Source organism: Arachis hypogaea, chromosome 20 (genome assembly GCF_003086295.3).
Source record: "Arachis hypogaea cultivar Tifrunner chromosome 20, arahy.Tifrunner.gnm2.J5K5, whole genome shotgun sequence".
NCBI lineage: Eukaryota > Viridiplantae > Streptophyta > Magnoliopsida > Fabales > Fabaceae > Arachis > Arachis hypogaea.
The window spans coordinates 18,496,182-18,523,303 of NC_092055.1; the positions used below are offsets into that span (position 1 = coordinate 18,496,182).

The 27,122-nt window shown below is 31.9% G+C and overlaps 1 protein-coding gene across 3 annotated transcripts; it reads left to right on the top strand.

Annotated features, from left to right (window-relative positions):
- The first annotated feature begins 146 nt into the window (after positions 1-146).
- On the top strand, positions 147-18,589 carry LOC112786631 (serine/threonine-protein kinase SAPK2). 3 transcript variants are annotated; one of them, XM_025829998.3, is made up of 9 exons: positions 159-437; positions 574-648; positions 4,970-5,071; positions 7,537-7,590; positions 7,684-7,776; positions 8,702-8,794; positions 8,871-8,975; positions 17,900-17,998; positions 18,127-18,589. In XM_025829998.3, the coding sequence occupies exons 1-9, from the start codon at positions 315-317 to the stop codon at positions 18,415-18,417; spliced, it is 1,035 nt and encodes a 344-aa protein (XP_025685783.1). In that variant the 5' UTR covers positions 159-314; the 3' UTR covers positions 18,418-18,589. The 3 variants fall into 3 exon arrangements, with proteins under 3 accessions (XP_072086085.1, XP_025685783.1, XP_072086086.1); XM_072229984.1 differs by lacking the exon at positions 574-648 and having other exon boundaries at positions 147-437; positions 18,127-18,556; XM_072229985.1 differs by lacking the exons at positions 17,900-17,998; positions 18,127-18,589 and adding an exon at positions 11,039-11,187 and having other exon boundaries at positions 160-437.
- Positions 18,590-27,122: the final 8,533 nt, after the last annotated feature.

Genomic DNA, 27,122 nt, shown 5'->3' on the forward strand with positions numbered 1-27,122 from the left:
ATGGGGGCAAGGTTGACTCACCATTTGTAATTTTTAATGTTATTTCCTTCAATTCCAAACCAAAACCCATCACATCAAACTCCTTCAAGTTGCAACCCTTCTCATCGCTTTGCATTGTTACGTGGATGGCATAATAAAAGATGATATATGCTACTTACCAAAAAAAAAAAAAAAAGATGATATATGCTCCCACTTATATACATATATATATATATATATATATATAAGTTAGTTAGCTCGGTTCACTCATCACGCGCAATACAATACAGTAGAAACCTTTGTTGTTAGATCAAAGCTTTGAAGAGTGTATTAGAATGGAAGAACGGTATGATATTATCAAAGATATTGGGTCTGGCAACTATGGCGTTGCAAAGCTTGTTAAGGACAAACGCAGCGGTGCTCTCTATGCTGTTAAGTTCATTCACAGAGGCCATAAGGTACTTTTATTCTTTCTCTAATAATGTCAGATACATTTTCAAAATTTATAAATGAATAACTGCACTATTGGAGAAATAATATACACTTATGCGTATTCTTCAATTTATTTGTTGATGATGATGAACTTGTTTGCAGATTGATGAGCATGTGCAAAGAGAGATTATAAATCATAGGTCCTTAAAACATCCCAATATCATTAGATTTAAGGAGGTAATATATATAATAAGAGCCATCCCTTTTTTCGTTCTTTATTGGTCACAAAGGGTAAAAAAACTTATACCTTTTTTTTTTGGGTGGTATTATAGTATTATTTAGGGTGGAGACTTCAAGTTCATAAATGAGAGTTATTAAATAATTTAATTGATTTGACTAAAATTTTATCTAACAATTCTCAACTATCAACTTTACCTATATTTAGTTATTACTTTCTTAGAAGAAGCACATACTATATGGGAAACACTCAACAGAGAATATCAATAAAAGGACTCTTCTCTTTCTTTGACTTCTCTTCCAAAGAAGTGAATTATATATTATATATTATATATTAATAATGTTTAAAAAACAATAAAAATTCAATTCAATCAATTTAAATTTATTTTTTTAATACTTATTAATTATTAAATATTAAATAAATTAAAATTAAACTGCTTTTTTAATTTACTGTCACCTTAGCATTACCGATAATATAATATTACTGATTTTTTAAACTAATTTTTTATTATTTTTAAATATTTTTGTTGTTGAATTGTATTTCATTTGTTACTGATTAGATATATCATAAATTTGATTTAAAATTGAATTTAGAATAAACTACCATTTCTACCTATAAAAGTTGAAAAAGCTGACATATTTACCCATAAAAAATTAAAATTATCATTTGTACTCATAAAAGATTGATTTCACAAGCAAAATTACCCACACCCTAAATAATTATATAAAATCTCCAAACTACCCTTAGTGAGTCTCATTCTCTTTCCCCAAACTGCCCAGCACCATCACCTTTTCACTCTCTCTCTCTTCCTTCTCTATTCCATCTTCTTCAATTGTCATTTTTCTCTTTCTCTTCCCTCTCTTCTTTTTCTTCTTCAGGAGGTTTTTGGCTTCAAGAAGTAGCAATTTTAAGTCCTCTATTTTCTGTAACCCCAACTTTTTCAGCGTTGAGTACCTTCCTTTTCCAAATGTCGTATTTTCGTCTTCTCCTTCTCTTGGCATCACTGCTCTCTTCTCCTCCTAACGATGCGTCTTCGTCATCTCCTCTCAGTCTCGCCAAAATCAAATTAGTGTTCTGTGTTATTTGCAACGAAAATGGTGATATGAAATCTGAGAAATTGTCAATTTTTGTAAATTGTCAATTTTTGTTGAAGGTTCTAAGAAATTAGGGTTTTATTTTGAATATGTGCATGTTCTATTCTTCAATTTGACAAGAGGTGAGAGAGAAAAAGTGAGTGAGTGAGTGAATAAGTGATAGAGAGAGAAAGAGAGAGAGAGAGAGAGAGTAGGAAGAGAGATAATGCTACGGTAGTGGTGGTTTAGGTGCTGCAGATAGTGAGTGAGGATTGGTGCGTGAGAGAAGAGAAGGGGGTAGTTTGAGATTTTATGTAATTATTTAGGGTTTGGATAATTTTGTATGCGAAGTCAATCTTTTATGGGTACAAATGATAATTTTTATGTTCCATGAATAGATATGTCAGCGTTTTCAACTTTTATGGATAGAAATGGTAGTTTACTCTTGAATTTATATCTCAATATTGTTAGATAAATGATAAATTAACTTACTATATATGTAGTATTAATAGAACTCTCATTTTGGTTTTCAACTAATGATTAGTTTTATTAAAAAAAGTTAATCACTGGTGGCTATATAGGGGTGTTACAAAATTAAATAATAATAATAATAAAACATATATAATTTAATACTCAACCTAATGATTTAGTAAAGTAGATTTAATAATGCTTCAAAAAGTGATTAATATTTTAATAATTTAACATATTTTTGTATTAAATCATGAAATATAACATTAACGGTTCATTTTTGTAAACATTTAATTTCTACCTATTGTGATCTTTCTCTTTGGATTTATAGAATTTTAATAATTTTCACTTTAAGAATATTACTTGACTATGAAAATGTCCATCATACCTGAAACAACGCAATGTAATTAATTTTGTTCTTTTTTCAGAAAATAAGTTATTCCAGAATATAATGAAGCATTTAGACATGATTTTTTAAATAAATAAATTAAATTCCATATTTAAACTTATATATATTTCAAATTATTTACGATTTACAGTTTTACACCATATTGCTCATATCATTTACGCGGTGTGGGAGATATATATATATATATATATCGTTTACCATGACAAGGAAATTAGAGCATTTGACAACTATAAAAATAGTATTTTGCAACATGGTTTACATTGATTCAGATAATAAAATAAATATGATTTATTACAATTTTGATTCTATAGGTTTGGTTATCTTTTTTAATTTAGTTCAATTTGATTAAAACAATTGAGATTTGTACCGTGTCAATTTGAACTAATCTTTTAATCAAATATAATTCACGCTATGTTGTGGTTTAAATTAAATCAGTTTATATCTCATTTAAATTTTAAATTTTGTAATTTAAAGACTTTTAACTATTAATTAATTTTTTCATATCCAATCCAACTTTTAAATTTTAAAAATTTTGTCATTTTCTAATTAGAAAACTATTAGACAACCAATTTTTTTTAATCCGACCAAGTCAGATTTACGTACGTGTATTTTTTCTTTTTACGTTTTTTTTCTTCTTCTTCAACCAACACCATTGCCGTCGTGGTTGTTGTCTTCTTCTTTTTCTAAAAAATAATAAGAAAAATCTACAACATTCTGTTTTATGTGTATCTTCTTTTACACAATTTTTCTTCAACGTTATCGTCGTTGTCTTCTTCTTTCAAAAAAGAATTAAAAAAACTTGCAGTATTCTGTTTTATGTATTACGTTTAAAAATTTTCGGCGTCAAAATAAAAAAAATTTTATATCATGGTTAAAAAATAGCAAATTTCGGTGCTATTTTTTTGTGTTATATTTTTTCCAAACAACTCTTCCTCCTCCTCCTCCTTGTTTTTAGAATTTTTTTTGTTTCACATTCTCATAATTTTTATTATTTTACCTTCTAAAAAGAATAAAAATAAAAATAAAAAAATCAAACAAAAAAAGGATGGAACAAAAAGAAGAAATTATGCCATTTTTATTTTATTTTTTATTTATCTTTTTTGATAATAAATACAAAAATTTTTGAAAAAAAAATACATAATTTTATAAATAAAACACAAAAATTCTATACGAAGGAAGAAAAAAGAAGAAGAATAAGAAGAAGCAAAAAAATATTGTAGCATTTTGTTTTATGTGTCAAAGTTAAAAAAAATTTCGATGCCAAATTTAAAAATTTTTTGTGTTGCGATTAAAAAATTTCGGTGCTATTTTATTATTTTATATTTTTTCCAAACAACTCCTCCTTGTTTTCAAAGTTCTTTTTGTTTAACTCTCACATAATATATTCTTATCATTTTATCCTCTAATTAAGAAGAATAAAAAAAAATCAAACAAAAAAATAAAAAGAAAGAATTATGCAAATTTTTGTTTCTTTTTTAGTTTATCTTTTTGACAATAAATACAAGAAATTAAAAAAAGACATGTAATTTTATAATAAAAACATATAAATTCTGTACGAAAAAAGAAGAAAGGAGAAGAATAAGAAGCAAAAAAAGTCTCCTACAACATCCAGTTCAGAATTTTGAAAATTTTTTATGTCAAAAATTAAAAAATTTTTGTATTAAAGTTAAGAAATTTATGTGTTATGGTTAAAAAATTTCGATACTATTTTTTACGGGAAGAAAAAGTGTTATTTCATGTGCATGTCTAAAAAACAATTTTTATTGGATTTTGGTCCACTTAAATGATAAAAATATTTGAATATATAACAAGACCGTTTTAATTATGTAATTAAATTTTAAAAGGTTTTTGAAGTTAAGCTTGTTATACTAGATACAGAGCTTAATTCAAATTTTTTAAAAGAAATGAGAAACTTGAAATTTTTAATATATGAATATAAAAATGATTGTTTTACAAAAGATGTTAACAAATATTTTTAGAATACGTAGTACGTACTTATATATGACAACACGAAAAATGAATTAATAAAGGAGATGAAATAAGAATGTATACTTTTAAAAAAAACGTTTTACAAAAGGACAGATGATAAGGATGCGTAGTTACAAAACTTTTATATAACATATAAATCCAATTAATATATACATATATACATACATAATATATCATATATACATATACCAAGAGACTTTTTATTCAAAAACATGGCAAAAGTAGATAGAAGATTAAATGATTAATTAATTTAACCTTTTATACTCTACTTGTTATCTTAATCGTCGCACTTTGCACTTGATATATATGATTATCATTTTCTCTGGCCTTATTGCATTTGCAATTTGCAATTAAATGGGTATAAATAATTATTAATGACAGGTATTGTGTACTCCAACTCATCTAGCCATAGTGATGGAATATGCCGCCGGGGGAGAACTATTTGAAAGAATATGCAATGCTGGAAGATTCAGTGAGGACGAGGTATACTATAAAATATAAATATATTACAACATAAAGTGACTTGACTTTATGATGATAATGCTTTTGTCCAAGAGGCCATTCTATCAATTATCATTATCTATTTGTGCAATTGCTTTAATTAATTCCTTGTTATTGTTATTGCAATAATAAAAGATTGCAACCATGCACACATATACCTTTTGTATCCAATGGTCATTATCCCTTTAATATACTCAAATCAAAATTTTATTAGTTTTTCAAAATTGAGGTATATCATGTTCTCATCAACTATTATTATTATTATTATTTGTTTTAACATTTTGATGACTTGAGAGTTATATAATTACTTGCTTAATTATATTGATTATACTAATAATCAATTCAATTATAATAAGTATTCAACTCGTATTATTCCTTTCCTTAAGATAATTCAAATATCTTTCATATTAATCCCATTAATGTTTTTCTATTATATATCTATTTTTTGTACAAAAAAGAAACATGTTTAATATAAAATTATCTAGTACTTTTTATCTATTATTTATTATTTATCTGTCTATTATATCAATTATATATAATTAAAACTCAGCTAATTCATTTGATAAATATTTTAGGATAAAGTATATTTTTTTATACTTAAAAAATTTATTAAAAATTTTAAAAATATCCTCAAGTTTTATTTTATTTTAATTTTATCTCAGAAATTTTTTATCAAATATACTTCTGACGGTTAAATTTTCAAGAAGCTTGAGAACAATCCAACGATAATGCATGATAACTATGAACTAGTGACATAATTTTGTGTTTAATTTATTTGTATTAAAAGTTATCTTTATAAATTTATTGCTGAATTATATTAATCCTAAACTTCTTGAAAAATTAACTGCCAAAATATAAATAAAAAATTATAATAAAATTAAAATAAAATAAATTTTTTAAAAATTTTAAATTAAATTTTTAACAAATTTTAAAAATAAAAATATATTTTATCCATTTGGTTGTTGACATGAGAGGCTTCAAATGTTTACTTTTTAACTTATTTGACTACTTTATGAGAATTAATATAATATTATATTAAATTATATATGAAGACTAAATGTACATTATAATTATCATTTTTCTTAGGATTAAATTTTTCTAACCAAATCAGTCATATGTATAAAATATATATTAAAATATTAAATATATATTAAAAACAAATAAAACAATATATATTTATATACAAATATATAATATTAAATTTGATAATTGACTTTTTTTTGTCTACATAATATTTTGAGTAAAGTATCGTTTTTGTCCCCAACGTTTGGGGTAAATTCTATTTGTGTCCCTAATGTTTAAATCGTCCTATTTGTATCTCTAACGTTTGTAAAAGTGATTCAATGTTATCTTGCCGTCAATTATAAATCATGAACGTTTTAGTTTGAGTTTTAAAAATCTCTTTTTGAAGTTAGAATACAAATGTCTGGGATAGAATCGATGATCCACTCCAAAAAATAGCTCATCAAAAGTTGAAACTAATTCCTACAACATTTACATAATTCACTTTTCTAGAGATATAATTGAATCTAAACACAAATAGTGGGTATAATATTAAAATTAAACACATCCAAGTGAGACCTAATTGAGAATGAATACATTCAAGTGAGAATAATTGAAAAATATAATCTGATTTGTTAGTATAATTGATAGTAGGATAACATTGAATCACTTTTATAAACGTTAGGGATACAAATAGGACGATTTAAACGTTAGGGACACAAATAAAAATTACCCCAAACGTTGGGGACAAAAACGATACTTTACTCTAATATTTTTTATACAAATCAGGGCCAATACGTCTAGGGTAAAAAAAATTATTGATTAATATTAGTTCAAATATAAAGTAAAAATAAAGTAAAAATAAAGTGTCGGCAAGTTATTAGCCTCTTGTATATATCCAAAACAGTAGCTAGGTTCTCTAATTGCCATATTTGAATGTTAAAACTTTCAAATTTTTTCGGGTTACATATAAGATTTTGGACTTGGTTAAATTAGCGAATTATTATTTTGATTTCTATAAAATTGTTGTCACTCTTTTTATCCAAAAATTTTATAAGTGACATCGGTCTTATTGGCTTACATCTCACACACAAATCAATTTAGAGATAGTCCCTTACATTTTAATCTGAACCATAAGTGTGAAGTTTGTTTAATTTGTAGATTTTAATTTGTACATGAAATAATAATATGAACTTAATTAATTTCACTTTTATTAATTTGAATTTATTTTTAATGAAATAGAACCACAATGTTTTTTTATATAACCTAAAATTATAACTTACTAATTTTACACAAATTAAATCATAAACTCGTTGAACTTTCTTTTTATTTTTATTAACACTAAAATTTCAATTTTATTAATTTCAACATCATGTATTGTGAAATAGTCTAGATATTTAATTTTTAAGCATTAATACTCATCCATTGTTATTTTGCTTGCATAGGCGAGATATTTCTTCCAGCAATTGATTTCAGGAGTTAGCTATTGCCATTCAATGGTACTAAAATTCTTGATATTGTCCAATGTGAATTCAAAATATATATGATTAATTCCTTTTTCATCTATCTTTCAATTTTGTACTTTATTGCAGGAAATATGCCATAGGGATCTTAAGCTGGAAAACACACTTTTAGATGAAAGCTCAGCACCACGACTTAAAATATGCGACTTTGGTTACTCAAAGGCAAGACATTACAACTAAATGCAATTTTATTTCTCACACACACATATTCTACATGTGCGACTTAAAACATGCGGATTATTATTATTAGAATAAAGTATTAAATTTGTCTTTTTCGTTTATTTAGGCGTAATTCTGTTTTGATCTTTAAAGTTTAAAGTATCTTATTTAAATTCAAAAAAGTTTCATTTAATTTTAATATAGTCTCACCGTAAGATTAAAGTTAAATAATTAATGAAATGTCATATATAACAACAGTATAAGAAGAAGGTTAATAATGTGGAAAACAAGTAAAAGCTCCAGAGACACAAAATCATCGTAGATACATTAATACATTTATTTATTATTTTTTTATAATTTAAATAAAATATTTTCTATAAAACTAAGGAGAACGATACAAAAATATATTGATGCATTCACGGTTGATTTTGTGCCTTTGAAACTTGTATTTGTTCTCTAGATTATTGACCTTGTTCTTGTACTGCTATTATGTAGAACATTCTGTTAATTATTTAACTTTACCTAACAGTGGGACTACATTAAAGCTAAAAGAAACTTTTTTGATTCAAATAGAACACTTTAAACCTTAAAAAGCAAAACATGATTATATCCAAACGTAAGGACTAATTTAGTACTTTACCCTTATGATTATAGTTGTTGTTGTAGTATCAACACTCTTTTGATATCATATATAGAAAAAAAATATTCAAAAGTGAAGGAGTTTTTGCAATTAAGGAAAAACTCAGTACAATTATATTTATGTGAAGTTGCTAGTTGAGAACCGTTCGATAATTTGATATATTTGATTAAATTGTTATTTGACTGCTCTCAATTATCAATTTCACATCAAGATAATTGCACGGAGTATTTCACATATTCTATGTTATTTTTTTACCTAACTATAATGTTTTCTTTTTTTTTTTCTCAGTCATCGGTTTTGCACTCACAACCTAAATCTACGGTGGGAACGCCAGCTTATATTGCACCGGAAGTATTATCAAGAAGAGAATACGATGGAAAGGTAATCTTGCTACGAAATTTGAATTTCAAATTATAAATATACACACACACAAGCTATCATAATGAACGATGAGTAGGTTGCTGATGTTTGGTCCTGCGGAGTAACCTTATATGTGATGCTAGTGGGCGGTTATCCTTTTGAAGATTCGGATGATCCACGAAACTTCAAAGAAACTCTTAAGGTAATTAACCTTCCAAAATACTAATATTATTAACATAATTAGATTGTGCTTCAAACTATAATCTTTTTAAAATATTTCTAAAATTTTGACAAAATTATGATAAGTTATATTTCATTAGGGAGCTCTAATTTTTGGCACCTTTATAATATTTAAGGGTTCTCATCATAAGTTGTTCGAGGCAAAAATTCTGCCATGTATCTTAATAATTAATTTAGCCCTTGATCTACCAAATAACCTTATATATAGTAGTAAGGCTACAAAGGAAAACTCTTACATTTTACTTTCTGCTTGACCACAACCATATTAAGTCCTAAGAAGACACAAAATCTATTTGTAGATTTTCCATCATATGTGACTTCCCAATTTTGAACCGTAGAAGTTGCATATTCTACATTCATTTGGTTTTTGAAAAACTAAACCATGATTAAGTGTCCTATCTAGGTACCTCATCATCAACATCTTTTTCACTGTAAATTAGATCTCTAACTTAGTGATTGTTACATATTGTGATCCCCCTAACAACTGATTTATAGAGAGTAGGTTAGTTTTTGAAAAATTTCTCTACTTCTATGGGCTTAAAGTTTAAGTGCAAATGTCATCGGTGTGGGTGTGGGTTTGCATCACTCATTACAACCTTGACTAGCAAGGATTTGAAATATTTTGCTTGAGATAGGTGTATTCTACTGGAGCTTTGTTTCACTTCTTCAATGCTAAGAAAGAAGTTTATTTCTCCTAAGTCTTTTAAGGAAATACGTGGAGTTGATTTGTCTCATGAGCACTTTTACCATTGGGGAATGGATCCTCTCAATTGTTGAAAAAAATTGAGGAAGTAAAGTGTGATCTATAACCCTTCAATGTATTTTCTCTCAAATTTTCTCTTAGTCCCACTTATAATAATTAATGGTAAGAGATCACACTTTACTCCCTCAATTGTTAAAAAAAAATTAAGAGGATCCACTTCCTTTGGTCACAAGTATATCATTTACATCGACCAGGTATATGTGGTTGTCGTCTTAATGAATCTAGTGAAAGGAAAATTGTTGGATGTAGTGTTTTTGAATCCAAAGTGGTTAAGGGTGGAGCTGATCGAGTTGAGTGAACCATGCTCTTAGACAATGGCGAAGCTTGAAAAAAAAAATTATGAAGGGGTACAAATTTAACATAATAATTACATAATAATATTTATATTAAAATAAAATTTATAAATATAATTATTTTTTAAGTTTATTATTAATCAAATAATAAATAAATAATTCTATAAATAAAAAATATAATATAGTTTATAATGGTGTTCTTCGAGTCTTGAGTGATTTAAAATCTTCAATAATTGAATTAGAACTAAACTTTTCAATAATTTCTTTTTCAATGTAAATAACCAAATTATTCGTTAAAAAATCGTCCTCCATCTTATTTCTTAATCTTATCTTCATTATTTTCATTGCTGAAAATAATCGCTTTATAGTAACTATAGAAATTGGAATAGTTAATATCAGACGAATCAATTTATCAATCAAATAATACATTTTTAACTTTGTTATTTCTGCTAAACATCTACACAATTCATGAATAGTTGATAGATTCTTCATTTCTAGATATTGACGAGCATCAAGAATAAAATGTTGAAGTTGAAAAGGAAAATTAATCTTCTCTTGTTCAGTAAAGTTTTCGGGATAATAATTGTCAACAAGAGTAGAAATTTTAACAATGTTAAAATTTTTAGATGTATCTTTAGGCATGAGAGTAGAGCTCAGACTTAGTAGATCCGTTACTTGATTATTTAATCTACTATTCAACTCTTGTAATTGCTTATCAATTGTGACTAAAAATATCTCCACTCTAAAATAATGCTCAATTATAATATGATCTTTTTGGTGACGCGAACGTCCCTGCTTTGCTACATAAAAAGCAGTTAAATCAGGAATTAGAATATCATATTGCTCACAAAATGATTTGACATTTTTCAATGTTTTCTCCCATATGTCATCTCTCATGTTTTGGATAAGTGTTTTTGTAGAAAGAACTAGTTGCACAACATTAACTATGTCTTGAGAATGCTTTTGTAGAGCTTGACAAAGAACATCAATTATTTCCATAATATCTTTCATCAAATGCAAGATCAATACAAACTCAAATGTGGTCAGGTTATTGTAAGCACTATCTGCATCACCACGCTGAGAATAAGTTGATCCATCAACAATAACCTTTTGTAAAACAGTTAATGTTGCACCATACATATTTATTAAACTGCAAATAAAAGAGAAATGAGAACTCCATCGAGTATCACCTGCTTGTTTCAAAGTACCAATTTGATTTGCCTCTTTACCAGTTTCAATTTCATCAATCTCTAATAAATGGGCAATTTTATCTGTCTTGATATCATGTAACTCATCATGTCGCTTACTAGAAGAACAAATGATGTTGACAATGAAAGTCAATTTTGAAAAAAAACTGAGGCACATGAATAACTTTTTTAGATGTAGCAACTAATGCATGTTGTAATCCATGAGCAAAACAGTGAATATAATAAGCATAAGTGCAATATTTTAAGAATAATGCTTGTAACTCATTCCATTCTTCTCTCATGTTGCTAGCACCATCATATCCTTGACCACAAATATTAGAGACATTAAGATCATGTTGAAAAAGAATGCCACACAATTCATGTTTCAGAGTTAATAATGTAGTATCTTTAACATGTACAAGATCAAGAAAGCGCTCTTGAATAAAACCATGTATATTAACAAATCTCAAAACAAGTGTCATTTGTTCTCTTTTAGATTCATCATGAGCTTCATTTACTATAATGCAAAGCTTAAAATCTCCAATTTCTTCACAAATATGCTTTCTCACCTTATTTGAGAGAATATGCAAGATTTCTTTTTGAATTTGACGTGAAGTATACTTAGCAGGGGAGCATTTTCTAACACAGTTTTTGTAACTTCATCATTGTAAGATGCTATAAGTTTTATCATTTCAAGAAAATTACCTCGATTTTTTTATTTTGGAATTTTATCATGGCCTCTGAAAGCACAAGTTTAAAATGTAAGCCAACGAGTTGCATCAATGAAGGATTTTAGACGCAATCGATTCCTTTGAATTTTCTCAGAAGTATGATCCTCAATTACATTTTGGATGTGACTTGCCTAATTTAGTAAGTCTAGACATGCTCCAACTGCATTATTGTGTGGCGAGCAAGGATCTCCAATATGTTTAAGAAAAACACATTTCACTCCGTCATTAACCTTTTTTTAACTTCTAAATCCTTTACAAATAAAAATATTTGACCCATTATGTCTACTAAATATTTTTCTAACCAAATAACAAAATAAACAATATGCAGCTTTTTCAAAAGGTGAATACTCTAACCATGAAGAAAAAATACTAAACCAAGCATATTGAAATCATCTTGGATGTTTTGTATCAAATAGAGGATCATTGTCAAGATGCTTTGATATGGATCCTCATTTAAGATAAGCTCGTCTAACCTCATCTCCTTAGTTTGGGTGATATTGCCAATTTTGCAGGCATTTTCCAAGGTCTTGTTCCAAAGAATTAAGGTCAAACTCATCAGATGCAACTTTTTGAACTTTTGAAGGTTGTATCTCACTTTCTTCGTAATTCATTGACGTAAAAGAATTATCTACAGGTGTTGATATTATAAAATTTATATTTTTTCCTTCTTGAACATTAGTCTTCCTCTTAAAAAATGCATCAATTCTTTGATTTTTCATCATTATGATTGTACAAAAAGTTGAATATATATAATGTGAAATATGTAAAAAAGATAAAAAAGACAAATATTAAAATTTATAATACTTATTGAATATTATTTTTAGCCAAAAAAAAGTCAATTAAAAAATCAACAAATATAAAACAATACTAAACTAAACAAATAAAAAAGTTATCTAATTTCACAAAGATGATGCAAAAAAATATAATTGCTTGAACTCAAAACTTAGGTTAAAAGATTGAAACTTCTTCAATTACAACTTACAAATTCTTCTATTAATCTATAAAAATATAATAACATCAATATTTATTGAATATTTTAATATTTTTGTATAATATAAAAAATTAAATTAAATAAACAGTAAAATATAAAATAGCATTAAATTAAATAAATAAAATACTTAATTTTTTTATAATGTTTTTGTATTTTTTGATTTTGGTTTGAATAGAGGCGGTTTGAACAGAGAAAGACAAGATGAATTGAGATACCTCATGTTAAAGTTAAGAAGCTAAGCCAAGTGAACTACATTTTTTCTTTGAGAGCAATACTACTAATTTTTTTATAAAGAGTTTGGAGGGGCCATGGCCTCCCCACTGTCTAACATAAGCTCCGTCACTGCTCTTAGAGCTTGCTTTACTCCAGAGAGATCTTTAGAGTTCGCACACTTGATGGTGATTGACTATGATGAGGCTTTCAAGTAGAGTTGCCAAGTTTGTCAGAGTTTCCTGGATTGATTTCTTACTAGTCTCACATTCCTCCTCTATTTCTCTTTTTTAGTGTACACAATGCAGTGCTTGCTCAACTAACTGAGATAATTTCTAGGACAGATCAATGTTCTCTTTAGCCACCACTATTGCATAGATCTTTGGTTTAGCTATGCCAAATTTTCTTCTAGTTTGCATTGGATGAAAGTTGATTAGTACAATTGGTGTTTTTCTTGCAACACAACTTGCAAGTCTACTGTGTTATATGAATTTAGACTGATTTGATTAGTATTAGAAGTGAAAACGAAAACCAAATTATGAGAAACAAAAATTGATGTAGAAGATAATGGTGCAATTATGTTATTGACGTTGTTGTAAGTGTCGTGTAATGTATGGCACAATGTTATAAAATATAAATGGGGATGAGGATTTAGATGCAGCAGTTAAAACAGGTGCTTGATGAGGTCGGTGTTGTTGTGTGGCAATGTTTGGTATGAGGGGTTGTATTTGGGGTTATGTTGTGTTGTGTGGTTGAAAGTGAGAAATTTGGGATATTCGTGATATGATGGGTGGGAAGGTTTGCAGTGTGGGTAAGTTTGTGAAGGTTGGTTGGGGAATAGATTGTGTTGTTGTAGAGAGCTTTGCTACTTGATGAAATAGATGATGATTTGGGAATTTAAACTCATTGAAGAAAACATTCCTTGAGGTAAAATTTTTCGCTTCGGCGGTGAATCGAAATAAACTTGTATCTTTTTCTTTTTTTGGAAAATCTTTGAAAATGTATTCTTGTGATCTATGGTCAAGTTTGAAGTTTTTGTATGCTCTTAGGAAGGGGTAATAGGTGCATCCCAGTGGAATGAGAAAAGTATAATTAGGTTTGGTTCCTGTTAAGGCTTCTAATGGTAACTTATTATTGAGGGTTTACTTTAATAGTTTGTTGATAAGATAAGTAGCTAAGAGTGTGGCTTCATCCCAAAATCATAATGGAAGGGTAATCTAATAGTGTTAGTGTTGTTTCTATGATATGATTATACTTTCTTTCAATTATGCTATCTTGTTGGTATTTGTAATGTGAGTCCGTGTTAGATATCTTGGGTTTTAAGGTAATAACTGAAAGATAAAGTAATGTACTATCCTCCATTGTCTGTCTACAATTCTTTGATCTTAAGTCATGTGTTGTTTTGAATTTGTGTCTTGTATTGTAAGAAAGCTTCAATTGCTTGTGTCAGTGTTTTTAACAAATAAGTGCATGTGAATCTGGTTCTCACATCCACAAAATAAATATAGAATCTACAACTTAATCTACTATACACTTGTGAAAGACCCCAAATATCAAGAAAAAATTAGTTGTAAAGGTGCATAGGTGGTGTAGGATTTGAGGTGAGGTAATTAATGCAAATTTATTTATATAACAAACATTACACAAGGTTGGTGCAAAATCACCTTTATTTATTGAATCATTAGCGACATTAGATTGTTCCATTACAAGTTTTACTACCCTATCAGATAAATGCTCCAATTTTATATGGCATAGATGCATTGTGTGGCTTACACTTTTACATGAGATGTTAGTACTAATATTTAAATTCAACATATACTATTTTTATTTTTATGACATTTCTTCTCTATTACAACATCGAGAATTTTTTATATATTTTTCAGTATTTTTACTAACATATGTAACTTTACAAACTTTTTTCAGTAGTACCATTATTATCAACAATGGAAGAAGTATTAACAATAACAGAATCATCTATATTGGTAGAAGCAGTATTAACATTGGTAGGATCAACAGAATTGGTAATAATAATATTAATAACAACATTGTCAACAACAAAGTTATGATTGATAAATGTAACATTCCTTAGTAGCGTGTGAATTCCCTCAAAATTTGCAAAATCCATCTCTAATCAAACCTTGGAGGAGTATCTTCTTGTTCATCTAACATTTCACATTGCATAAATGAAGCCAAGATTTAGAGAACAGGAAGTTGTCTAAAGTAAATTTGGCTACACTCACCGAAATTCTTAGAGATACTAGACACATGTAGTAGATTTTATAGTTTAAAAGGATGACTAGATAGTGATGCATGCATTAATAAACTTCTAACATGTGCAATATCCATACGTTGGCTATTACCTCCATATACCTATTCTAAGCCTTCATAATATGATCCAGTGATGAGATTCCTCTAATCAAAGGGGATATGATGAGATGCTCTAGTAGATATGATGAGATGCTCTAGTATCTGGATACCATGTTGTGTCTGACATTGCAGTGGGGCAATGCAAGAAAGGCTTAGGATTAGAAGTTGATGGTTGAGAGAAGGTCACTTGTGTGTTGCTATGAAATGACATTGATAGTGATGGTGTAGCTTTTGGAGGTTGCATATAAGGATAAATAAATTTTTGGTTGAATAAATAAAAGTATTGTTAATCCTCAAAAGTTCTGCCTCTTTAGAAGCTTTTATTATGCCAAAACCTCTACCACATTTATATCATCTTCTATTGTAGCCAGCACAACCTCTACCATAGTCTCTTTCTTGTGTTGAGCTATCTTGATTCTCATTTTTTTGAGTGCCATGTGCTTGTATTGGCCCTAATTCCACTCTTTCAAACGTATTTATAAATTCCTCTTGCATTAGTGATTCTAATTCAAACTCACTTTTTAATATTTGTTCCATTCTGCCTAAGACTTTCGAGATTTGCAATGTAAATTTATACTTAACAACTCTATTGACAAAGCTTCATCATTGAAACACGAGCTTGCTACAAGACAGTGATGTTGAACTTCCCAATCCATGAAAGCTTGAGGCTATTTCTTTGCACCGACCTTATTCTAAGTTGAACTTTTGAGGAATCTTTCTTAAATTAAGGTGATTCTGAAGTTTATTGATCTTGATGCACATTAGTGCTTGTTTCTTCAATGCTTTAAAATTACTTTGTTGAGTTTAATGGAAGCAAATATCGAAAATAAATTTTGACGAAAAAAGCTTGTAGGAGTTTTTGGTGCAACCGAATTGTCTTTAGACACCATGGATTTGCAGCTTTGATATTATATGAGGTATAAGATTTTATAAAATATGAATGGAGAGACTAGAGAAAGAGAAGAAATTAAAGTTTTTAAAAGATGAGAGAACTTCTGTTATATTGAATGAAATGAATTTGAGTTACTTTTTTACAAAGTAATTAAGTTAATCTATTTATAGTAGAGACTCTACCAACAAACTCTAACAACTTCTCACAACTTTGCTGATATGGTATAACCAACTTATTAACTAAGTTGACTTTCAACCAACATAGATTGATTTATTGGTTAGTTAACTAGTCCGTTTAAGCAAGTATTTGTAGTTTGAATTTCATCTTGTGCGTGTAATAATTCATTGGGCAGCTAAAAACCTTTAAATGAAGCTCAAATCTACGACAAATTAATTATTGTCTTGTTGGATTGAGAAATAACGTAAAAAAAAAAAAACTAACTTGACTCTCACGGGCACTCTTTTATCATCTCTCTCAATAACACTAACAATGATTGAGGGTATAAGAAAAGGAATGATTTTTTTCGCTGTCAATAAAACAAATAATATATTTTATGAGCATTACTCATATAAAGACAACAAAAACAACTTTTTCCAAAGTTGTTTATTTGGCCGCAACTAAAAAACGTGGATTAATAATAAAAACATAAACTATGAATACAACTGAATCAATAAGTAAATTAGAGGATTTAATAAAAAAATAATTAAATTATCCAAATTAATAAACCAAAAATTAATGATTCTAACTAATATTAAATTAAATGACATTGAATTTTTTAAATTAATATAAAATAATTTTTTTCAAAATCTCAAATTCACCATAAGTTTTATTCAAGAAATTAAAAAATATATAAGAATTGTTAGACTAAAAATGGAATAATTAGAAATAAGAATTGGGATATTAAAATATAAATTTTTAAATATTAAAAAAAATAATTATTAAAAGAATTATAAAAACTGTAAATAAAAATTTAACTCATAAAAAAATTATTAAATTCATAAAAAATGAAAAAATATCAAAATGATAATGAAATAGAAGTAGAAAAATAATATTATAAAATTTATAAAAAATAATAAAAAATAAAACAGTCCTTTAATAAAATTTTTGTTAAAAATTTAAATTTTAAATAAATTAAAAAAATTAGTGTCAAAACTAAAGTAATGATTTTAAAAATATAGCAACACTTTTTAATAATAATAATACTTTTAATTATGTCAGATGTCAAAAATTTAATACATAACAATTTAGTTAATGAATGAGATCAAACGTCCTTATTTAAAGACGTTTTAAACGTTTTTACCTGAACTTCTACCATATTGTATAACTGTAGACAAAACACATTTTCTTTTTAGTGCCTTTGCTTGCATATGCCCAACGAACACGTGTAGATAGTATAATAATTTATGAAAACAATTTTCTAATTTTAATTACCATTTTTTAATATTTTGGCAGAGAATTCTCAATGCCCACTATTTTATTCCAAACTATGTTCGTGTCTCAAAGGATTGTGGACACCTTCTATCTCAAATATTTGTAGCAAACCCAGAAAAGGTACTGTATAATGATCAAAATACATTGTAATTATTGATATAATTAACATTTAGCTTTATATCACTAGCATAATTTAGTTATTAAAATGTCACCTATTTTTCTGACAAGTTGTTCTAATTTTATTGAAGAGAATAACCATACCTGAAGTTAAAATGCACCCGTGGTACCTAAATAACTTGCCAGAGGAATTGATGGACCAAAGGGGATGCGAGTTGCAAAATATTGGTGTGGATGATGATGATGATTCATCATGTCAAAGCATTGAGTCAATACTTTCAATAATTCAAGAGGCTAGAAATTTAGGAGTGGGAAAAAAACTCAGTGGACAATTTGTTGCGGGTGACATTGATCTTGATGACATGGATGCTGAAATTGATGATATTGAAAATGGTGGCGATGATTTTGTATGTGCATTGTGAGGTCTTATGGTTATAACCTTTGGAAAAACTATTTTTAATATTTTATTTGTAGTTTTTTTCTTTTAAGCATTTTTTGTAAAAAGTCAAAACTAATTATAATTTTATTTGCATCTATACATAATTAAACTAAGTGTGCAATTTAAATTTGAAACTCGAAATATATTTACAAAATCAGAACTAAGAATTGTTAGAAACAAGAGAGAGATCTGTGAAAAGTGTTTTGTGTATTATTCAGATTGATGAAGAATACAATATACAAGGGGTATATATAGGTGCCAGAAGAATCAAAGTAATAAAGGCATATAATCCTACAATTAATACACAGATATGTTATATAAATATAAACGATACTAACTGATCTAAAATGATTCTAATGATTCTCTAATGATTCTCTAACATCCCCCCTCAAACTCAAGTGGGAGCTAAGGATACCAACTTGAGTTTGGATAACAAAGTCCGAAAACGAGTCGGGTGATGAGCTTTCGTGAAGATATCAGCAGTCTGATCTAGTGTTCCAACAGCAATGAGACAAATAGCATCAATAAGGATACGTTGCCTAACAAAGTGACAATCAATCTCAATGTGTTTGGTGCGTTCATGAAAGACATCATTATGGGTAATCTGAATAGCACTGCGGTTGTCACAAAAAACATTAGTAGGAGACGACTGAGGAGCACACAAATCTTCGAGAAGCCAACGAATCGAGATAACCTCAGCAGTGGTGTCAGCGAGGGCACGATACTCAGCTTCTGTGCTTGATCGAGCAGTGAACGTTTGCTTCTTAGCACGCCAAGAAATGAGAGCGTCGCTAAGAAACAAACAGTAACCAGTAGTAGAACGACGATCAGTGGGATCACCAGCCCAATCAGCATCGGAGTATACTTGAAGGGACAAAGAAGAATGGGCAGAAAAATAAAGGCCATGAAATAAAGTGCCTTTGATGTAGCGAAGAATGCGAAGAACTGCTGCATAGTGAGTAGTACAAGGAGCTGACAAGAACTGGCTAAGTACATGAACTGGATAGGCAATGTCTGGTCAAGTGACAGTTAAGTAGACGAGTCCTCCAACTAGCTGTCGATAGAGAGTAGGATTATCCAAAACAGTGCCATCCATAGGAGTAAATCGAACATTAGGCTCAAGAGGAGTAGACTCAGTGCGACTATCGGTAATTCCGGCTCGAGCAAGAAGATCTGAAGCATATTTAGCTTGAGAGAGATAGATGTCATCATCAGTGGATATGACTTCCAGACCAAGAAAATAGCTGAGAGAACCAAGATCTTTCATCTCAAAAGTATGCTGAAGGGACACCTTGAGATCAGAGATACCATCAGCATCATCTTCAGTAATGATCATGTCATCAACATACAAAAGTAGAAGAACAACTCCACGTTCACTTTTACGAATAAAGAGAGCATTATCATGAGGACTGCAAGTGAAACCAAGACCGCATATGGTAGTGCTGAACTTGTCAAACCATTCACGAGGAGCTTGTTTAAGCCCATAGAGTGCCTTGCGAAGTAGACAAACTTTGCCAGAAGGACAAGGATAACCTGGAGGGGGGTTTCATATAGACCTTCTGTTTCAAATCTCCATTAAGAAATGCATTCTTCACATCCATCTGACTGAGAGACCATCTTTTGACCGCAGCAGTGGCAAGAAGAGCTCGAACAGATGTGAGACGAGCAACAGGAGCAAAAGTCTCTTCATAGTCAATACCATACTCTTGCGTACAACCCTGAGCAACCAATCGTGCCTTATAACGGTCAATAGAACCATCAGAGCGAGTCTTGATCTTGTATACCCATCTGCTTCCCACAATTTCCTGATTTGAAGGAGAATCAACCAAGTCCCAAGTGTGTGCTTTTTCAAGTGCCTGTATTTCTTCCTGCATTGCTTGTTGCCAATTTGGATTTGTGGAAGCTTCTCTGAATGACTTAGGTTCATGTTGATGAAAAATAGTAGAAAAATAATGATAATCAAGAAGATGAGGAGGTGGATTTCTCACCCTGGAACAATGAGTGGAAGAAGGAGGCATGACGGGAGGAGTAGGAGCGTCGTTCGGTCCGGAATCATCAAAAGATGGAGAAGGCGGAGGAATAGGAGGCTGTGAAGGGTGACTTGAGATAGAACCTATAGAATCATCACTAGGAAAAAGGTCAACATTGGGGTTAGTGAAAAAAGGTGACTGAGTAGGAGGAATAGACTCAAAGGAGGAGAACCGAGAAAACATGTGATGCTCCCAAAAGACAACATGACGAGATATACGAATACGTTTAGAGAGAGGATCCCAACAGCGATAACCCTTGTGTTCAGTGCCATAACCAAGGAAACAACATATACGAGCCCGAGGTTCAAGTTTACTATGTTCATGAGGCTGAAGAAAAACAAAACAGACACAACCAAAAACTTGAAGAGAACTATAATCTGGGAAAGTACGATAAAGACGCTCAAAGGGAGTAACATTACCAAGAACAGAAGAAGGGAGTCGATTGATAACATAAACAGCAGTAAGAATAGCTTCACCCCAAGTACGCTCAGGACACAAAGAAGAAAGAAGCATTGCACGAACAGAGTCAAGAATGTGACGGTGTTTGTGTTCAGCTCGGCCATTTTGTTGAGATGTACCAGGGCAAGTGAACTTAGACAAGGTACCCTGTTCTGCAAGAAAGGTTAAGAGTTTGGAATCACGGTATTCCATAGCATTATCACGGCGAAAAACCTTAATGACCTTAGAAAACTGAGTTTTAATCATAGTGGCAAAGTTAATATAAATCTGAGGTAACTCATAGCGATTGGTCATCAAATAAACTCAAGTAAAGCGTGAATAATCATCAATGAAAACAACAAAGTATCGAGCTCTTCCCATAGAAGTGGTGGGAGCAGGACCCCAAACATCAGAGTGAATCAGATCAAAAGGAGAGCTTGCAAGAGAGGAATTATTGTGAAAAGATAAAGCAGTTTGTTTGGCAGTTTGACAAGAAATGCAATCAAAAGATTCATTAGGAACCTGACCCAAAACACCTTGAGATACAAGAGGACGCAATTTTCCTAAGGAGCTGTGGGCAAGACGTTGATGCCATAAGTGAAGGGTAGATAGAGAAGAAGCAGCACAGAGATTTGGTACAGGAGGAATATGAAGATTCTCGATTTCAAACAACCTTCCAACCTTACGTCCAGTCCCGATGACTTGTCCCGTCTGACGATCCTGTACACGGCAACCAGAGATAGAAAAAGTGACATCAAAACCCAAATTAACAAGTTGACCAACAGAAATAAGATTAAAGTTTAAATTGGGAATAAAATAAGTATCAGGAAGACTAAGAGTCGACTGGGAGATAGAAGCCTTGTGTGTTGCGTGCAAGAGGGAACCATTAGCAGTATTGATAGAAGGTCCATTTGTAGTGGTAGACAGAGACGAGAAGAGATTACGCAATGGAGACATGTGATTAAAGCATCCCGAGTCAAAATACCATTTAGAATTACCTTGAGGAGTCGAAAGAGCAGCAGGAGTATTACCAGAAAGGGAGAGAAGACACTGAAGAAGAGACGCAATATCAGATAGAGAGACAGGAGATGGGTTGAGAGGAGCTGAAGTGGTAGATTCAAGAGTAGCATCAACAGCAGAGGCAGGCTTAGGACGTGGTGGGTGAGTAGGACAGGTAGTAATTAAATGTCACGGGAGCTTACAATAGTGGCAAAACTGCTGGGAACAATGGTAGCTAATGTGACCCTTTTGGTGGCATGTGCGACATTCAACAAAAGGACAGTCGGAGAAGAGGTGCCCGGAGCGGTTACAGTTTCGACAAAAAGTACCCTGCCTATCTGTGGCAGCAAAACCAGCTGATGTTTCCACAATAGTAGACTCACAAATTAAGGAGAGGAGAGAAAAACTGCAATTTCAGAGCAGAAAATGAGAAATCCGAGGCCGAAATCGGAAAGAGCTCACCAAAAAATCTTAGAAAGGGTCCCACTGTCTGCCACGTAAGCAGCCACCTCAACAAGCAATGACACGTGGCACGCGGTGATTGGAAATGCAAGACACGTCAGCGGGTGACTGGGCACGGGTTGGCAAATCGGGTCGGGTCGGGCGCGCGGGTCGGGTGCGGTCCGTCTCTCGTTTGGATGACACGTGGGGCGTTGCTGAGCCGTTGATCTGGAGCACTGATCCAACGGCGACAGATGCTTCTGGAAGGAGAACGCCTGCAACCGGACAGCCAACTTCAAGCGGCGCGTGGCGGCGCGTCTGGCAGAGGCTGGCGGTGATTTCGATGGCGTTGAAAACGTTGCAATGAGTGGAAGGTGACGGTGGCGGCGGCGATGAACCGAAGCGGCAGGAAGGAGTTGAAAACTGAGCACAAAGTACTGCACGGAGACAAACGGACGGCGAAATTCAGACGGAGCGTGGCGGCGCGTGCGGTGGTTTCCGGTGACGAGGCTGGACTCGTTGAACTCGCAACGACGAGACGAAGGCGGTGGTAAGGGCGGTGACAAACCAAAGCGTCTGAAAAGGGAGCAAAAGAGAGACCAAAAAACACTGCCAGAAGAGAAAAAAACAAAGGACTATAAACTAATATTCATTGAAAAAAAAGACCTAAGCTCTAGATACGATGTTAGAAACAAGAGAGAGATCTGAGAAAAGTATTTTGTGTATTATTCAGAATGATGAATAATACAATATACAAGGGGTATATTGACAAACTCCAATTTGACGGTTTATCTTGTATTGAATTTAGGGGATTTTATCACCTTTTACCCACATTTATTCAATGAAATAGCATGGTTTTGTATATTCTCCTTTAATTGTGCTTAAGAGTGAAAACATGCTTTTTAGGTCTTAAAATAGCTAAATTTAATTCTCCTTGATTCCATTAGATGCCTTGATATGTTTGCTAAGTGATTTCAGATTTAGAAGGCAAAGATTGGGTCAAGGGAATGAAGAAAGAAGCATGAAAAGGTGGAGAACTCATGAAGAGATGAAAGAACCGGAAAGCTGTCAAGCCGACCTCTTTGCACTTAAATGACCATAACTTGAGCTACAGAGGTCCAATTGATGCGGTTCCAGTTGGGTTGGAAAGCTAACATCCGGGGCTTCGAAACGATATAAGATTTGCCATAGTTGCTACACGTATGGTGGCGCGCACGCGCAAAGTACACGCACGCGCCGTTGCTGCCACCTAGTTCACTTAAAGCAAAACGTGGCCAACGAATTCTAAAGCCTTGTGGGCCCAATCCAACTCATTTATGATGCTATTTAACCCAAGGAGTGAAGAGGGAAACATGGGTTAGTTACCAATTAGTTTAGTTTAGCTTTGTAGTTAGTTTTAGAGAGAGAAGCTCTCTCTTCTCTCTAGAATTAGGATTAGGAATTAGGGTTAGATTAGGATCTCATAGTTCTAGGTTTAATTCAAGTCTCCTTCTACTTCTACCTTCAATTGATGATTGCTACTCTTTGGTTCTTCTCTCTATCCCTATTCTCTTGTTGTAATTTCTCTTATTTTGTTTCTAGGTTTTGTAATTGAGATACTCTTGTTCTCTTTATTTCCTTTTAATAATGCAATTTGAGGTAATTCATGATAATTGTGATTTCCTTGGTTGTTGTTGTTGATCCTTTGTATTCAATTGTAGTTAGAATTCATTCTTGTTGTGATTGACTATACTTTTCTTTTGTGCCTTCCAAGTGTTTGATGAAATGCTTGGTTGGATTTTAGTATAGATTTTGTTCCTCTTGGCTATGGTAGAGTAATTAGTGACACTTGAGTCATCTAATTCCTTTGTTGATTGATAATTGGAGAGATTGCTAATTGGTTTGGAATGCACTAAATCTAGTCTTTCCTTGGGAGTTGGCTAGGACTTGTGGCTCAAGTTAATTCATCCACTTGACTTGCCTTTAATTAGTAAGGGTTAACTAAGTGGTAGCAATGAACAATTCTCATCACCATTGAGAAGGATAACTAGGATAGGACTTCTAGTTCTCATATCTTGCCAAGAGCTTTTATAGTAGTTAGTTTATTTCCATTGCCATTTACTTTTCATGCCTCTCATCCAAAACCCCAAAATAACTCATAACCAATAACAAGACACTTTATTGTAATTCCTAGGGAGAACGACCCGAGGTCCAATACTTCGGTTTATAAATTTTAGGGGTTTGTACTAGTGACAAACAACTTTTTGTATGAAAGGATTAGTGATTGGTTTAGAAGCTATACTTGCAACGAGAATTCATTTGTGAATTCTAAACCGTCAAAAATCCAATCATCAAAATGGCGCCGTTGCCGGGGATTGCAATGGTGTTATGTTATTGGTTATTGTACATATGTGAATATTGTGAATAGGTTTGTCTTTTGTTGTTTCTTAATTTTTGTTAGTTTTATTTTGTCCTCTCATTATGAATTCTCACCACTTTGGCTTTGAGTTTGGTTCTAAGTGTGTTGTAGGAAATGTGGACTTTAATGGCAACATGTACCATGGATGGAACCAACAAAGATGGGAAGAGCCTCAAGGAATTGATCACTCCTATTGGCAACAACCTCCGGATACTTATAGGTATAATTTCCATCCTAATGCATGCCAACTTAGTGGCTATGATGATTCTTTTTGTGACACTCAACAACCACCATCATATGCCTATGAATCTCATCCTCAACATGAACCTCAACCATTCTCACAAGCCTTTCATCACCAAGCACCACCCTATGATCCATATCCATCATATAACCAATCGTCCATACCATATTTTTATGGCCATTATGAGCAAGAACCTCTAGAACCACCACAACCTTATCAAGATTACTACCATGAACCACCTCAACTCTCACCATCTCCACACCCTTACCAAGAAGAACCACCTTCCTACTATGAACCCTCTCTCCAAAATAATAAACCTTCCTATTCACCCCAGGCCCCAATAGACGAGCCTCTCACTTTGTTACTTCAAGGACAAGAGGCCATGAAACGGGATACACTTGAGTTTGTGACCAATTTGACCAAGGTGGTGCACACTTTAGCCCACCAATGCTTGAATACGCAAGGTACTTCCGTAACCACACGTGAAAAGTCAAAAGAAGAGCAAAGCATGAAGGAGAAATTGGAAAATTCGGTGGAAAAGGAGGAGTCAAATTTTGTGTTGAAACAATTGGAGAAGCCTATGATCATTGAAGAAAGGGGAGAAGTGGTTGAAGATTTAGGAGATGTTGAAAGTCCAAGGGAATGTAGTCTCATGGAGCACTCTTCCAAGGAGCTTGATATTGAAGTTGAAGAGGGTGCGCAACCTCTAAGGCATACCGTCGTTGGAGACTTGGAAGAGGTTTATCAAGAGATGGATTCAATCATGGATGAATTCCTCTCTACAATGGAATCCTCGCCCATTGGACATGGAGTTGAAAGTATAAAAGAGTGTGCACAACCCCCCATACCCTTGGTGAGCAATGAGAAAGAGAGCTACCAAGAGGAAAACGTTGGCATGGTGTATATCGAAATTGAAGAATATGAAGAGGTTGACCAAGAAATGGATCTATTCATCAATGAATTTCTATCCAAAATTAAACCACCTCCCATTAGGCAAGAAATCAAAGTTCTTGAAGACAACACCAAGCTATGTGATAAAAGGGGAAAGGTTGAAATCAAGGAAGCTCGCAAAGAGGTGGAAATACACAAAGAAGAGCACAAGGAAGTAGACCTTGCATTATGTAAGTGTGGGGAGGTCTCCCTTCCCAAATTACCATCCAATACAATATTTAAGTGGGTAAAATCTCTATCCCTGAGCTTTAATCTCTCACTTGAATGTGGTTTGCTTGAAAATGATGGTCAACTTAGAACTCTTTGTGGAATTAAAAGCAAGAACGAGTTGTGTAGTGGTTGGAAAATAGGAATTAGGCTCATTAAGGTCAAAGCCTCAAGGTATAGGGATGATGTTGGGACAAGGATTACTTTATACGGATCTAGGAGGAAGCATTGGTGGAGTAAAGAGAATTCTATGAGTCAATCACCTCTATGTCAACCGCTCATCCGACAAAACCATGAAACTCAACTAACGGATGGGTGTGATGGGTGTGAAGACAAGATATGGGATCCCGGTTCGTTAAATGAAGACCAACTATGGGGACTCATATCTTGGGTAGAACTTTGCCCAAGCTTGACGAAAATGGTTGGAAATTCTGTCAACCAATTGAGAAGCAAGGATCCTTGGAGATTCAAGGATGAGTACAAACATAAGCCACCATGACAATAAGCTCCTCAAAATGTCCAACTTAAGGACTTAAACTAAAAGTGCTAGGTGGGAGACACCCCACCATGGTAAACTCTTTCCACTCTTTTAAATTTACTTAATAAGTGATTTGAGTTACCATTGTAGGTAGATGTTTCATACGAATTTGTTTGTACAACTTAATTGTTAGCTTAGTCACATGCATGTTGTGTTTAGTAGTAGATGAATAATATCAAAAATTGCATTTTTGTGAATTGTATGATGGTTGAGTGAATAAGAGTTGTGAACACTAAGGGGAGCACCCAGCAAGTTTTTCTTCTGAAAAATATATATATATATATATATATAAAAAAAAAGGGGAATCGGCGCACCAGCACGCTTTGCGCGCGCGCGCGGATTGCACTTCCGCAACTTCTGGTACAAAAACCAGAGAGTTGTGCGCGCGTTGTGCCAGCATTGTGCTTGGAGCACAAGCTCATCCACGCGTAAACGCGCTGTGCGC